The sequence below is a fragment of the Dendropsophus ebraccatus genome, chromosome 1, assembly GCF_027789765.1.
Source record: "Dendropsophus ebraccatus isolate aDenEbr1 chromosome 1, aDenEbr1.pat, whole genome shotgun sequence".
Lineage (NCBI taxonomy): Eukaryota > Metazoa > Chordata > Amphibia > Anura > Hylidae > Dendropsophus > Dendropsophus ebraccatus.
Window position 1 is genome coordinate 34,642,769 of NC_091454.1, and position 12,581 is coordinate 34,655,349.

The window sequence follows — 12,581 nt, forward strand, 5'->3', positions numbered from 1 at the left end:
TCCCCATACAGTCATACACCCCTGTCCTCCTCCCCATACAGTCATACACCCCTGTCCTCCTCCCCATACAGTCATACACCCCTGTCCTCCTCCCCATACAGTCATACACCCCTGTCCGCCCCCCCTGTACAGTCATACACCCCTGTCCGCCCCCCCTGTACAGTCATACAGCCCTGTCCTCCTCCCCTGTACAGTCATACAGCCCTGTCCTCCTCCCCTGTACAGTCATACACCCCTGTCCGCCCCCCCCTGTACAGTCATACACCCCTATCCCCCCCTGTATAGTCATACACCCCTGTCCTCCGCCCCCCCCTGTATAGTCATACACCCCTGTCCGCCCCTGTATAGTCATACACCCCTATCCCCCCCTGTATAGTCATACACCCCTGTCCGCCCCCCCTGTATAGTCATACACCCCTGTCCGCCCCTGTATAGTCATACACCCCTATCCCCCCCTGTATAGTCATACACCCCTATCCGCCCCTACCCCTATGTGTCCCCTGTATAGTCATACACCCCTATCTGCCCCTCCCCCTATGTGCCCCCTGTATAGTCATACACCCCTATCCCTATATGCCCCCTGTATAGTCATACACCCCTATCCCTATGTGCCCCCTGTATAGTCATACACCCCTATCCCTATGTACTCCCATGTATAGTTCTGTACCCCCCATCCCTATGTACTCCCATGTATAGTTCAGTACCCCCATCACTATGTACCTCCTTATGTACCTCCTGTATAGTAATACACCCCGATCCACCCCCATATAGTTATACACTTCTATCACTATGTACCTCCTGTATAGTAATGCACCCCAATCCATCCCCCCCTATAGTCATATACACCTATCCACCCCCCATATAGTTATACACATGTATTCCTATATGACCCCCTGTGTATACACATCCTGTAGAGGCTGTATACCTGTATATACACATCCAGGTCTCTGCTGAGACCCCTAATAATGACAAATAGTAATAATGATAATAGACTAACCATGGGTTGCTGTTCAGTTCTTTTTTTTACTTTTTCTAATCAAAATATCGCCAGTTTGGCATGGCTAGTGGGTGTGGTTTGCTAAAAGGGGCGTGTCATAATTATCGTTGAATTATCGTTACCGCGGCTACATGTGCGATAAACCGCGATATTGATTTAGGCCAATATCGCCCAGCCCTACCTTTAAGGACTAGATCTGGAACAAAGCAGCCATGTTTTTCTAAGCCTTGATAAACCCTTTAACACATGTTCATCATAACAGTAAACTAACAAATTATAGACTATTCTTCATTTGCCTTCATGTTCTTTAGGTAGCAGATGTCTACCTATTCTCAATGAAAACGGGTGGCTTTCTTCCAAACCGCACAAGTACAGTCAAGGAATGTTTTAGCCAATACCTGAACCTGTCGCCTTCACAGGTTTCATTCCTAACCTTCAGGGAACAATTGGTCAAGGTTTGTATGTGTGGAAACAAGTCATATGTATATCTGTAATAATGACCAGAATGCTGTTGTCTTCCTTTTTGGTTTTACTAAGGTTATGTTCACACTGAGCAAAAACGGCGGAATTCCGCGGCGTGCTCGGTGTCCTGTTTTGAGTGAATGAGAGGGCGCGCGCTCCTCTGCTGCCGGCGCTCTTCGCAGTTCTTGCTCAGTGTGAATGGGGCCTCTCAGTGTGTCGTTGCCTGTCTATGACTCCTCCGCTGCCGCCACTCTCCGCTAAAAGAAGTAACATGCCTTTTTGCCTAATTTACTGTAAACATACCCTTGGGCCCTATTCACATCACATTTTCTAAGAATTTGTAGGTCAGAGTACCAATATAAGGTTAGGCTGGCATATGTATTGCCATATGGCATATGTGTACCCATATGGGCAAATTGACTTGAACAGACTAAAAATACTAGGACTATTCTCAATCTGCCCCTCCGCAGAAAGTAAAAGTGTAGTTTACTCCTCTATCATGTCCTGCAATTAAAAATATAAACTGCTGTGATACAAAGGCAACTTAGTCACATGTAGAATACCTGTCTATGACCTTGTTGGGGGTACACTATGGTATATGTGTATATGAATACATTTTAACATATAAGACTGAGGTATAAATCATCCAAAGACCTCCTCACATGATGAAAATGTCAACATAGCTTTGGATTGGACACGAGTAAGGGCCATATTACACGGCCTGATATTCTGGATAAGCGAGTGCCGATCTGCCATTACACATCTTTACTATCTGGCAGCCCTTGCTGTATGTATGAAGAAGAGAAGACTGCACTCCAACGGTGGTGTGGTGCACGAGGTGGAGAGGTCCAGTAGCAGGTAAATAGAAGAGCCCGGCACTCACCAATAAGTTTTGCTTATTTATTCATGTGCAGAAAGCATCAATATTACAGGCAGGGCGCGTTTCGGCCAACATGGCCTTCATCAGCTTAGTCTAACAGTAGCATGGACTATCTGGCATTATATACATATAAAAAGACCGCCAATTACAGTGGGTGGGGCCAAATGGTGACGTAATTAGCGGGTCATAGGAAAACATGCCGTAAAATGATGAATGGACAGTGTAAACAAATGGTAGTGAAACACAAATCAGCACACAGTGTAACATGTAACATCATAAATACAGAGGGAAACAAAATAAGATCTTAAGGAGGGGTCGGGGAAGCCACTTGATACATAGAGATGTAGCGGTCTTCACAAGGCTGGGTTGCCGTGATCAGTGTAAACAGACTGTGTCAGTGCGCTCGGGCGCTCGTCGTCGCATGCGCAGTGGAGTCCCGATCTCAGAAGACTGTCCGGCTGGAGCGGCTGTGATCTATCCTTTAGATCCGATAACTTATATATTCCATGGTGACACTGGACCTGTGGCTGATCCCATGTCGCACCATCCTATCCCACCCGGGGTACATCTCACCCTTTTACTAGCCCTTCAATGTTTATTAAACCATTGGCTACAGCCTAGCCTACCGACTATTTCGGAATTGACCTCTATTCGAAAGAAAACCTTACACTGGGAGATGCTGGACACTGTACGCAATAAGGAGGCCATTACGGCTTCCTTCTTTAAGTAATGGAAACTATTCCTTATCCATAGCTTCTTGCAGGCAGAAAGACGTCCTATCATGTCTCACTTTACCTCAACCACCTGGTATTATAAGATGTCGGCTGCCGGCACCCTAGATCCATTCTTGTAAGCTTTGCTTTGTATTTGTACTCTATATTCTTGTGATAAATAGCACCATATATCTACTATCTATATTCTATGTATAAGTGGAGTAAGGTTTAGTTATTGTTGTCGGCCTTGTTTTATTAGTTATGTATATTCGTGAATTTATACTGCTACTGATACTTTTCTTCGGTACCAATGTTATATTATGTGAAAACTCAATAAAATGTTTGAACTATTAAAAAAAAAAAAAAAAGGATAGCACCTCCATAGCAGTTGGTGGGAATCCTAGCTGCCAGTCTCCACTGATATAACACTTACGGGATGTTTCATTAAAGTGTCACTGTCGTTATAACTTCAAAATCTAAATCAACAGTAGATGTGAAGTTTGCAATATACATTCATTATTTTTGTTGTTGTTATCCTGCTGTAAAACAAAGCTGAACTTACCAGAAATCCAGGTCCAGTCTCCTGAAGGCAGATTTTCTGACTTGTGCTGGTTGAAAAAACAGACTAAATACAGGAATTCCAGACAGTACAGAGAGTCATGGCTCATTGTGTCACTCAGTCACATGACTGCCTTCTCTCAGATGACTGCCCTATTCAACGGAATGATTGTCGGCCGACATTGGCCGTTGTGGCTGACAATCATCCCGTGGAATAGAAGGCAACGATCAGCCGACATTGTTCATGTCGGCTGATCGTTGCAGTCGTTTGTGTTTCAAACAAATTGAAAAACAAGTGACTGTGATAGCAGCGATCTGCTACCATCGCTCTGTGGAACAGGAGCGGCTACAGCAGACCGCTACTATCCTCTACTATGGGCTGCCCGGACGATCTAGTGATCGTCTAGTGCTTTATATCACATCTACTGTTGATTTAGATTTTGAAAGTTATAACAACAGTGACACTTTAAAAAAAAACAAAAACATATATGTGTGTGTGTATTGATGTAACCTGCTTTCAATATCTTTTTACAGGACTACCCGAATATCTGGTGTGATCGTCCATTGCCAACCACTGCACTGAAGCTACTAGCTCTGGAAGTGAAACACCTTTTAGTTTTGCGCTCAGTCATGCTAGATGCCATGTTGGCCGACTATACTATGTTGGTTGATGGTTATTTTAATGGATATCGTCAAGGAAATGTAGATGTGTTTTCCAGCACTGAGGTATTTGACAAATAATATTTAAATCTACAGTATGATGTTTAGGATTTAGCCTTCACACCATTATTAACATTGAGAACAATGTTACAGTTGTACAACATTTGCAAAAATAATGAATATAATATATGTAAACTTTTGTGAACTGAAAGAGAATCTGTCAGCACCTGGGCTCTACCCCGGGTTCTGACAATATGCTGTAGTTATCAGTCCCTTTTGTGGGCAGGTTATCTTTTGGTTATCATTTATCTTTTTTAGTTCTCCTACTGTAATGAAGAGTCAAAGAGGAGTTGTGGCTCAGCGTTTGCGCTGCATTCTGGCATGCCTTACCCCTCCTTCCTTCTCTTCATGAATAATTAATGCTCACTCAGCTAAGGGCCCTATTCCACCGGACGATTATCGTTAATCGTTAACTGCATTTCAACCAAACGATTATCGTTTAAATTTGAACGATTTAACGATAATCTGAACAATAATCGTCCGGTGGAATAGGGCCCTAAGTCAGTATATGCCAATAAAAGGAAGACCTGCAATCAGTTATAGTTGAATCTCCTAGCCTGTGTTGAAGTTTTGGTCTAGGGGTAAATCACCCGTCTAGAGACCAGCAGCAGGTTTTTCTTTGGTTCGAATCCCTTTATGGAAATGAAATATAGGTCTGTCTTTATTCTTTCTTTTTTTTTCTCATTATTGTATCATTTTTTTTTTTAGCTCAGTTTATTAGGATAATTCACAGAAGAAATCATGTACAATTACAAGAATAATAAGAGCAATGGTATATAGTGACATTACAACTGTACACTTCTGACATATCAAGAACACTTAGAACATAAAACTAGTACATAGCATCGGTCCAACATGGACCTTCTCCTAGTTGTTGTGAGTGAACCAATAAACTTCATGTTCAGAGGTTGTTGTAAGCGGAGAATTACTCCACATTCCCCACACTTTAGCAAATCTCTTGGAGCACTTCCTGTGAGTAAACACCACCCTTTCATATTTTACAATTCTATTAACTAGCGATACCTACGTATGTAATCCTGGGGGGACGTTTATCAATCCACCTCAAGGCTATGGCCTTACGGGCCATAAAAAGAGATTCAATTACACAAATAAGTATATGATGGGGCCACATCTCCTCATCCATAATACTAAGTAAACACATGGCTGAATCTAGAGTGACAGGTGTCTGATTCACTTCTGACAGTAATCCTACTACTTCCCCCTCAGAAGGCATTGCTTCGTGGGCAGGCCCATATGTGCCAATCTGGTGGCTGGTGTGAGAATTTAGGGCAGGAGGGTTGAAGGATTCTACCCATTCTGAACAATCTTATAGGGGTTAGGAAGCATTGGTGTATTATATAAAGATGGGTCATTTTATTATTTACTGCAGGGGAGACATGTAAGTGTGATTCGAACAGGTCCTCAAAATCGTCATCGGTGAGAGAGGGGATAGGGCTTTTTTATACAGATTGCAGGGGGTGGTTATGTGCCTTGGTTCTGATGAGGTAGTCATATAGAGACAATATTAAGCCAACCTTGACCAAAATTAGTAGTTGGTGAGATTAAGCAAGTGAGTATATAGGGAATCAACTCTGCCGGGATATCGGAGAATTGGAATGTGGTACAGGCAAGAGCCTCTAATTTGCGGGCGGTTTTATGTATGGGAAGATAGCTTATGGCAGGATGTCAGCTGTGAGAAGCGACCATAGGGAGGGGAATGCGGAGTTCAGAAGCATCTTTTCAGGAGAAGTCTTGAGTGTTTACCTAAGTTCACTGCACCAGATGTTTAAAAAGGTACTCCGGGCTGGGGTTATTTTCAGTGTATGGCCGGGGAGGGGGTGGATATAGAAGCCGACGGTCACTTACCTCCCCGGTTTCAGCGCCAGGTCCCAAATCACGCTGCCCTGTTCTCCTGTCCCGCTGCCGGGACAGGAGAAGTGGCTGAGCTGCCTTGAGACGTCACGTCTCAATCCACAGCTCAGACCGGGAGAACGGGGCAGCGTGATTCGAAACCCGGCGCTGGAACCGGATAGGTAAGTGACCAGCGACACTGAAAATAACCCCAGCCCGGAGTACCTCTTTAAGTTGAACTGAGAAATAGTATAATAATATATCGGGTAAAGCCATACCTGCCAGGCCCTTCGGTCTTTGGAACTTGGCTAACTGGAGCTTAAACCGGGAGGAGCCCCAAAGGAAAAAGATAATAGTAGAGTTTAGGGCCTTAAAGAAGACCTGAGTTAGGGGGACAAATACGTGATGCAGTATATATGCAGTAAACCCTTAGGGAGGGTCACGATTTTGACCAGGTTTATTCTGCCGGCCACAGAGAGAGGCAAGAATCTTCAGATCCAGAATTTCTCCTTAAAATGGACCAATAGAGCATCAACATTCAAGGCAATAGTGTTGGAGGGAGACTTACAAATGTGTATGCCCAAATAGCTAAAATTGCTGACAACCTTCAGACCTGTCACCGAAGTTCCCACCAATTCATCTCTATCAGGACTAAGGTAGATAATAGCAGACTTTGACCAATTGATGGACAAACCAGAATAATGACCGTACTCGTTAATAATGGAGATTGCCCTAGGTAATGACCTGTCAGGGATTGACAATGTTAATAAGAGATTGTCAGCTGTCTTGTCCAATGTCCTAGGCGAAATGCAGGGGAGAGCAAGCCACTTAAAGCAATAGATGCTTTAGGGTGATAATACAATATAGAAATCCAAGAGACAAAAGCAGGCCCAAAACGGAACCTACGAAGTACCTGTAGCAAGATTATTGTATCATTTTTAAAAGTGCAAAGAATTCCCAATCAGATGCAAATTAGTTTCGTTTTTTAATACAATGACTTGAAAAAGAAAAAATAAATTATTTGTCACTGTCATTTTATTTAAAAAAATGAATTTTAAAACTAATTTGGACCTAATTGGGAATTTTTTCGCACTTTTAAAAATGATACAATCATGAGAAAAATAGAAAAAATAAAGACCTATATTTCTTTTGGGAAGAATAAACCCGGTTTTCTTTAGATAGACGATTTACCTCTAGACCATGGCTCCAACATATTTGGGCTCAGATTCAACTATATCTGACTGTTTCTTTCAGAGGACTGATCTGCAATCAGAGACACAGGCTGACAACAGAGCGAGCAGGAGGTCGGGCAGCATTGATTATTCATGAAGAGGGAGGAGGAAGAACACAACTCCTCTGTGACAGTTCATTACAGTAGGAGACCCCAGATTTAGCATAATTCACTCCCCAGACAAATTGCCAAAAGTTACCATGCTCACTAGGGGGCTGCCAGCACCTCGGGTAGGGCCTGGGTGCTAACAGATTTCCTTTAATGATTGTGATCATTAAACACACCCATCTTTATAAAAAGACGGAAGGTTTTCACGAAAAAAAGACGTTGTGGGAACATAACCTTAAACAATGTTTAGCTAGTAAATACATGTGTGGCAGCCATTACACCCTTGAGTTTGGGTCTATTCGCTCATGTGGACCCTACTGTTCCTTCAGAGCTATGGATAAAGTACGGAGCTGCCTACAGATCAACATTTTTGGGCCGCTTTCAGCCAAGAGCCTATGCATATGCAGAATAGCCCTGTATTCTCAGGTTTTGCTGGGTGCCATAGATTAATCACCTTTAACTCCCCCTTTTTAGTGATTTTTTTTTTTTATGTTTTATTGAGCACCTCAAGTTCTCCATCATTTGAATTGATATATTGGGGGGAGATTTATCAAACTGGTGTAAAGTAGAGGTAGCTCAGTTGCCCCTTACAACCAATCAGATTCCACTTTTCATTCTTTACAGATTCCTTGGAAAATGGAAGGTGAAATCTCATTGGTTGTTAGGGGCAACTGGGTTTATTCTGCTTTGCATCAGTTTCCTCCGTTCTTGTCCCTAGGGGAGACTGTCTGACAGAGTCTTGATTTCTACTTCATATGCCATCCATTGTGCATAAAATATTTGTGTGCATATTCCCACCCAGACCTGACTGCTCTCTACTCATATTTTCCAAAAACATAGTTCAGATCCATTAGTGGGGAATTATATCCATCCTAAATTTTCAAAATTCTAAAAATGGATAAGAACTTTTGCTTTCTGCACATTTTTTAAATAGCTGTTAGGATAAGGAGACACGTAGTACTGTTTATATATTTGTGCTTCCAGAACAACACACACCAAATAGGTGTTCCTATTTGCTTGTATGCAGTTAGTGAAAAAAAGTGTGCAACTCTGTAATGCTTATTATTATTATTTTTTTTTAACATTCCTGTGCAGACCACCGCCAACTCACAACTTCCAAAAGAACTTCAGCATCTCTCTTTACTGCAACAAAGGAGAAGAGAGAAAGCCCTGAAAGATTATAAAGTGAACAGCCTGGGATTCCTAGAAAAGGCTCAGCAGTAATATAATGGATCACACTGTAGCAATGCCATGTGGCTGTATTCAGTATTTAAGTTTTTGCAAAAGTTACATTGTTGATTGATAGCAAAAAAAGAAAATTTCTTTGTCTAGAACAGCTTGACCATTTTTTTTTATTTTGTTTATAACTTGTACCAAAGAATTGTAAAGGAAGTATATAAAACACTTGAGACAGTTTACCCATAGAAATCTAGTAGCCTATGGTTTAAGAATCTTTGGAGTATGCCTCATAATGGAGGATATGGTTCTACAGAAACTGTGTCTGTAATCTTAAAGGACAACTCCCGTGCTAAGTAAAAAAAAAAAAAATCTGAAACATTAGTTTATATACTTATTATCCCTCTTGAGCTGTTACTGTTTGAATTTCCCACCGTCTGCATACAGTTTGAGCTTTATTCTCAGTCTTCATTTCTCCCTTACTTCCTAGTTTCAGCTTCCCATGATGCACTTTGGCTGCTGTGACATTGCAAGTGACTGCCCCTCAATTCACTTCAACTCCCATCATACACTAAACATGACCCCTTCTCTCTCTCTTCCATCAGGCTGCTGTATAATCACACAGGTTGTCAGCCCCTGCACTGAAGCTGCACACACATACTTTCACTTTGCAATGTAGTGTACATAGCAAAGTAACATCTGCACAATAGCCGTCCCTCACTGAGGGAAGATAAACAAGTGACAGAACTCCTTTACTCACTGAGTCCACTCTGCAGCAGGAGAGAGTATGAGGGGAGGGGGGAGCTGCCTATGTGCTGGGAGTCAGTAAGGGAGAGAACATAAGCAAGTGACAAGACTCAGATGGCTTGCAGTTGCTCAGCCAATCGGAGCTAAGCAAGCAGAGACACCTGACAAGGCAGGGGAGTGGGAGGCTGGTGTAACAGGAGCTAGAGCAGCCCTCCGGCTGATGACGACAGTAATTAGGTCTGTGTGAGTTTCTTACACTTCCTGGTGGGGGGGTTGAGGGGGGAAAAGTCAGGGAAGGGAGGCAGATAGGTGATTGAAGCACATTACAGTTATATAACTTTGTAATGTGCTTCAATTACTAAGAAAAAGTTTTTCATGGGAGTTGTCCTTTAAACCATGTCAACACATCACACACATTAGTAAAACTAGGTTTACAATGACATATCTATCCTTCCTCTAGTTCCTCTTTCTTCCTTCAGACAAAGGGCATTCGTCCCCCTTCACACTACCATATTAGTTCAGTTGTATCATTGAAAAACCTTTAATGCACTTTTTTTTGTAGTCTGAATATACAGAAAACCTGTATTTTCTGGATTTGTAATCAATAAAGTCAATGGGTTGAATTAATGCATTGTCTATTTTTGTGCAACGCACATGCTCAGGCTAGCTTCACCCACAGTAATATATCAAAATATAGACAATTTTAAACAAAACCATGTGTGAACAGGTGAAAAAAGTTATATATTTTGCAAAAACAGGTCGTAAATAATGAACATGTTCAATATTGGGACGGTTGCAATCTATTACGGCCATTGTTGTATATGATGTGTGCTGTGCTGGACAATATCCTATTGACTTCCAATGGAGTACATTATTATACCAGTGGTGCCTTGGATTAAGAGCATAATTCGTTTTGGGATGGTGCTTGTAATCCAAACCAAAGCAACTTTTCCCATAAGAAATCACTGATATGCAGACAATTGGTTCCACACCCCAAAAATAATGATTTTATATTCTGAACATGTAAAAACTAATGAAACAAACATTTAAAAACAGCTGAATATGTCACATTATCAGTTACTTTACAGTATAGCAATCAGCATGTGGAGTATAGGGATGCACGATGCACCGAAATAATCGATACTATCGATATTTCGGGCTGAAAAACTGTTCGGTACCAGGATTTCCTGGTATCGATACTTTATTTTAAGCTGCACTATTAGGCAGCTTAATATAAAGTATAGCCCAGCGGCTATCTGAGCGGCAACCGTGTTCTCTATGTGCCTCTCACTGCCCCCTGCAGTCTCCTCCTCTGCATTTCCTCCGCTCCCGGCGGCGCCAATTTCAAATGCCCGCCACTTTGCGATTGCTAGTGCTGGCTATGTAACTGTGTAGATGCCGCTGTCACAATGACAGCGGCATCTGACCCCTCCTGAGCCGCTCCGTATGCAGCAGGGGTCGGCTACTGTGTGTAGCAGACCCCCGCTGTCGGTGTCTGTCTGATAATAGTCTGGCTCGGCCAGACTCTGTTATTAGAGAAATTATTTATGCTGAAGAGTCGGAGCTGCACGGAGGAGAGCGGCTGGAGAGGGAGAGGAGGACGGAGAGGGAGAGCGGGAGGTCCGGGAGAGAGGACACATGTGAGGATCCAGCCAGCTGGCAGGTGGGGGAGGTGCGGGGGCTGTGAGGTGCCGACATCAGCATAAGTAGTGCATAGCAGAGCTGTCCATGATCGCTGTACGCGGTATAGCGAAGCTGTCTTAAGTGATCACTGTACTCTGTACACAAATATGTAAAAAACGTAAACCTTTATTTTTAATGTAATAAAATTAAAAAAAGTCCATAAATTGGTATCTCTGTAATAGTGCAGGCCTGAAGAGTATAGAAAACATTTCAGGTTTATTATATTCGCTGTCTAGGGGGTACTATATTTCTATCGTTTTTTAAAAAATATTTTAGTAAGTATTGAACTGGTATTGAAATAAAGTTAGTATCAGTATCGAACTCAAAATTCTGGTATCGTGACATCACTAGTGGAGTATAATGTATATTAAGTGCAAAACCTTAGGAAACAGCCGAAGTTTGTAGGTACAGGATGGAACTGCAGATACCCATAATGCAGTAGTGTACTACAACAAGAAAGAATAAAGCAGCAGGGCTGCTGTCAGAGGTCTGTGTGGTCACATGACAGCAATGGATAAGGGTGTGTGTTCAGCATGGACCAATCAGGACTGACAGACTGCATGAAGAAATGAGCAGGGCAGATGTGGGCACAGAGTGGTTACAGCTATGAAGAGATTATCTCCATAGTCCTGTCCCCTGATGTAAACCCCAGCCTGAAGTGGATATGCTATTTGGAAGGTAAGGGACACTTCCTGGGTCAGAGTACAGGGCTGTAGACCCAGCTATGCAGACCATGCCCTTCCCATCCAGTGCAGGGAGCTCTTAAACAAAGTCACAATTTTGAAAAACTTTAAGCTCTTCTTGCAAAATGCTCTCAATCCAAGTTACTCTTAAACCAAGGTACCACTGTATTAAAAAAAAAAAAAAAAAAGGCTGTTTTTACGTTTAGTTTACAGTGTATTACACTTTTGTCATTCCACTTTACATCAGTATTTTAGCATTGTTACTAAAAACAGTTAAACAACCCATATAATAAAGAGGTTTAAAGAAAAAAAAGGAGGGGTGGAAATCTTTTACATTTTCCCCACAGATATAAAGACATTTAAATGGGCATTTTCGGAGACAACTTTGCATGTTTGGAAAGTTGCATCAATATCTAACATAGTTGGAATTCACGTAATTTTCCCGTATAACTGAACGTTATAACATTGGCCACTAGGAGTTTCTGCTCCTCTCTACATGTTTATCTATGACAGCTGTAGAGCTTGGATGAAATACATATAGTGTGGTCGGGATATTCAGAGCTCTGTGCTACCTTGCCGGCAGGGTAACAATACTAATACACAAGCTCTCCTTGCCTGCGTCACATTACAAGAGCTGGGCGTCAGCTATGCTAGCTGGGGACATCAGCACAGGATACTAATTAATATTTGAGGGCCATGATAAAATTAATAGGGTCACTGATGGCAGACCTGGACCTCATTGTTAGGCCCCTGGCCACTATAGTGACCAATT

The 12,581-nt window shown here is 42.3% G+C and overlaps 1 protein-coding gene across 1 annotated transcript in view; it reads left to right on the forward strand.

The window, feature by feature from the left end:
• LOC138782000 (piRNA biogenesis protein EXD1-like) overlaps positions 1–10,070 on the forward strand; it is a 63,395-nt gene extending 53,325 nt beyond the window's left edge. Inside the window, exons 11-13 of the mRNA XM_069956801.1 lie at positions 1,309–1,452; positions 4,145–4,336; positions 8,616–10,070. Coding sequence (XP_069812902.1) covers positions 1,309–1,452; positions 4,145–4,336; positions 8,616–8,744 — 465 coding nt within the window. The 3' untranslated portion in view covers positions 8,745–10,070. The remainder of the gene's footprint in view (positions 1–1,308; positions 1,453–4,144; positions 4,337–8,615) is intronic.
• The last annotated feature ends 2,511 nt before the right edge of the window (positions 10,071–12,581 follow it).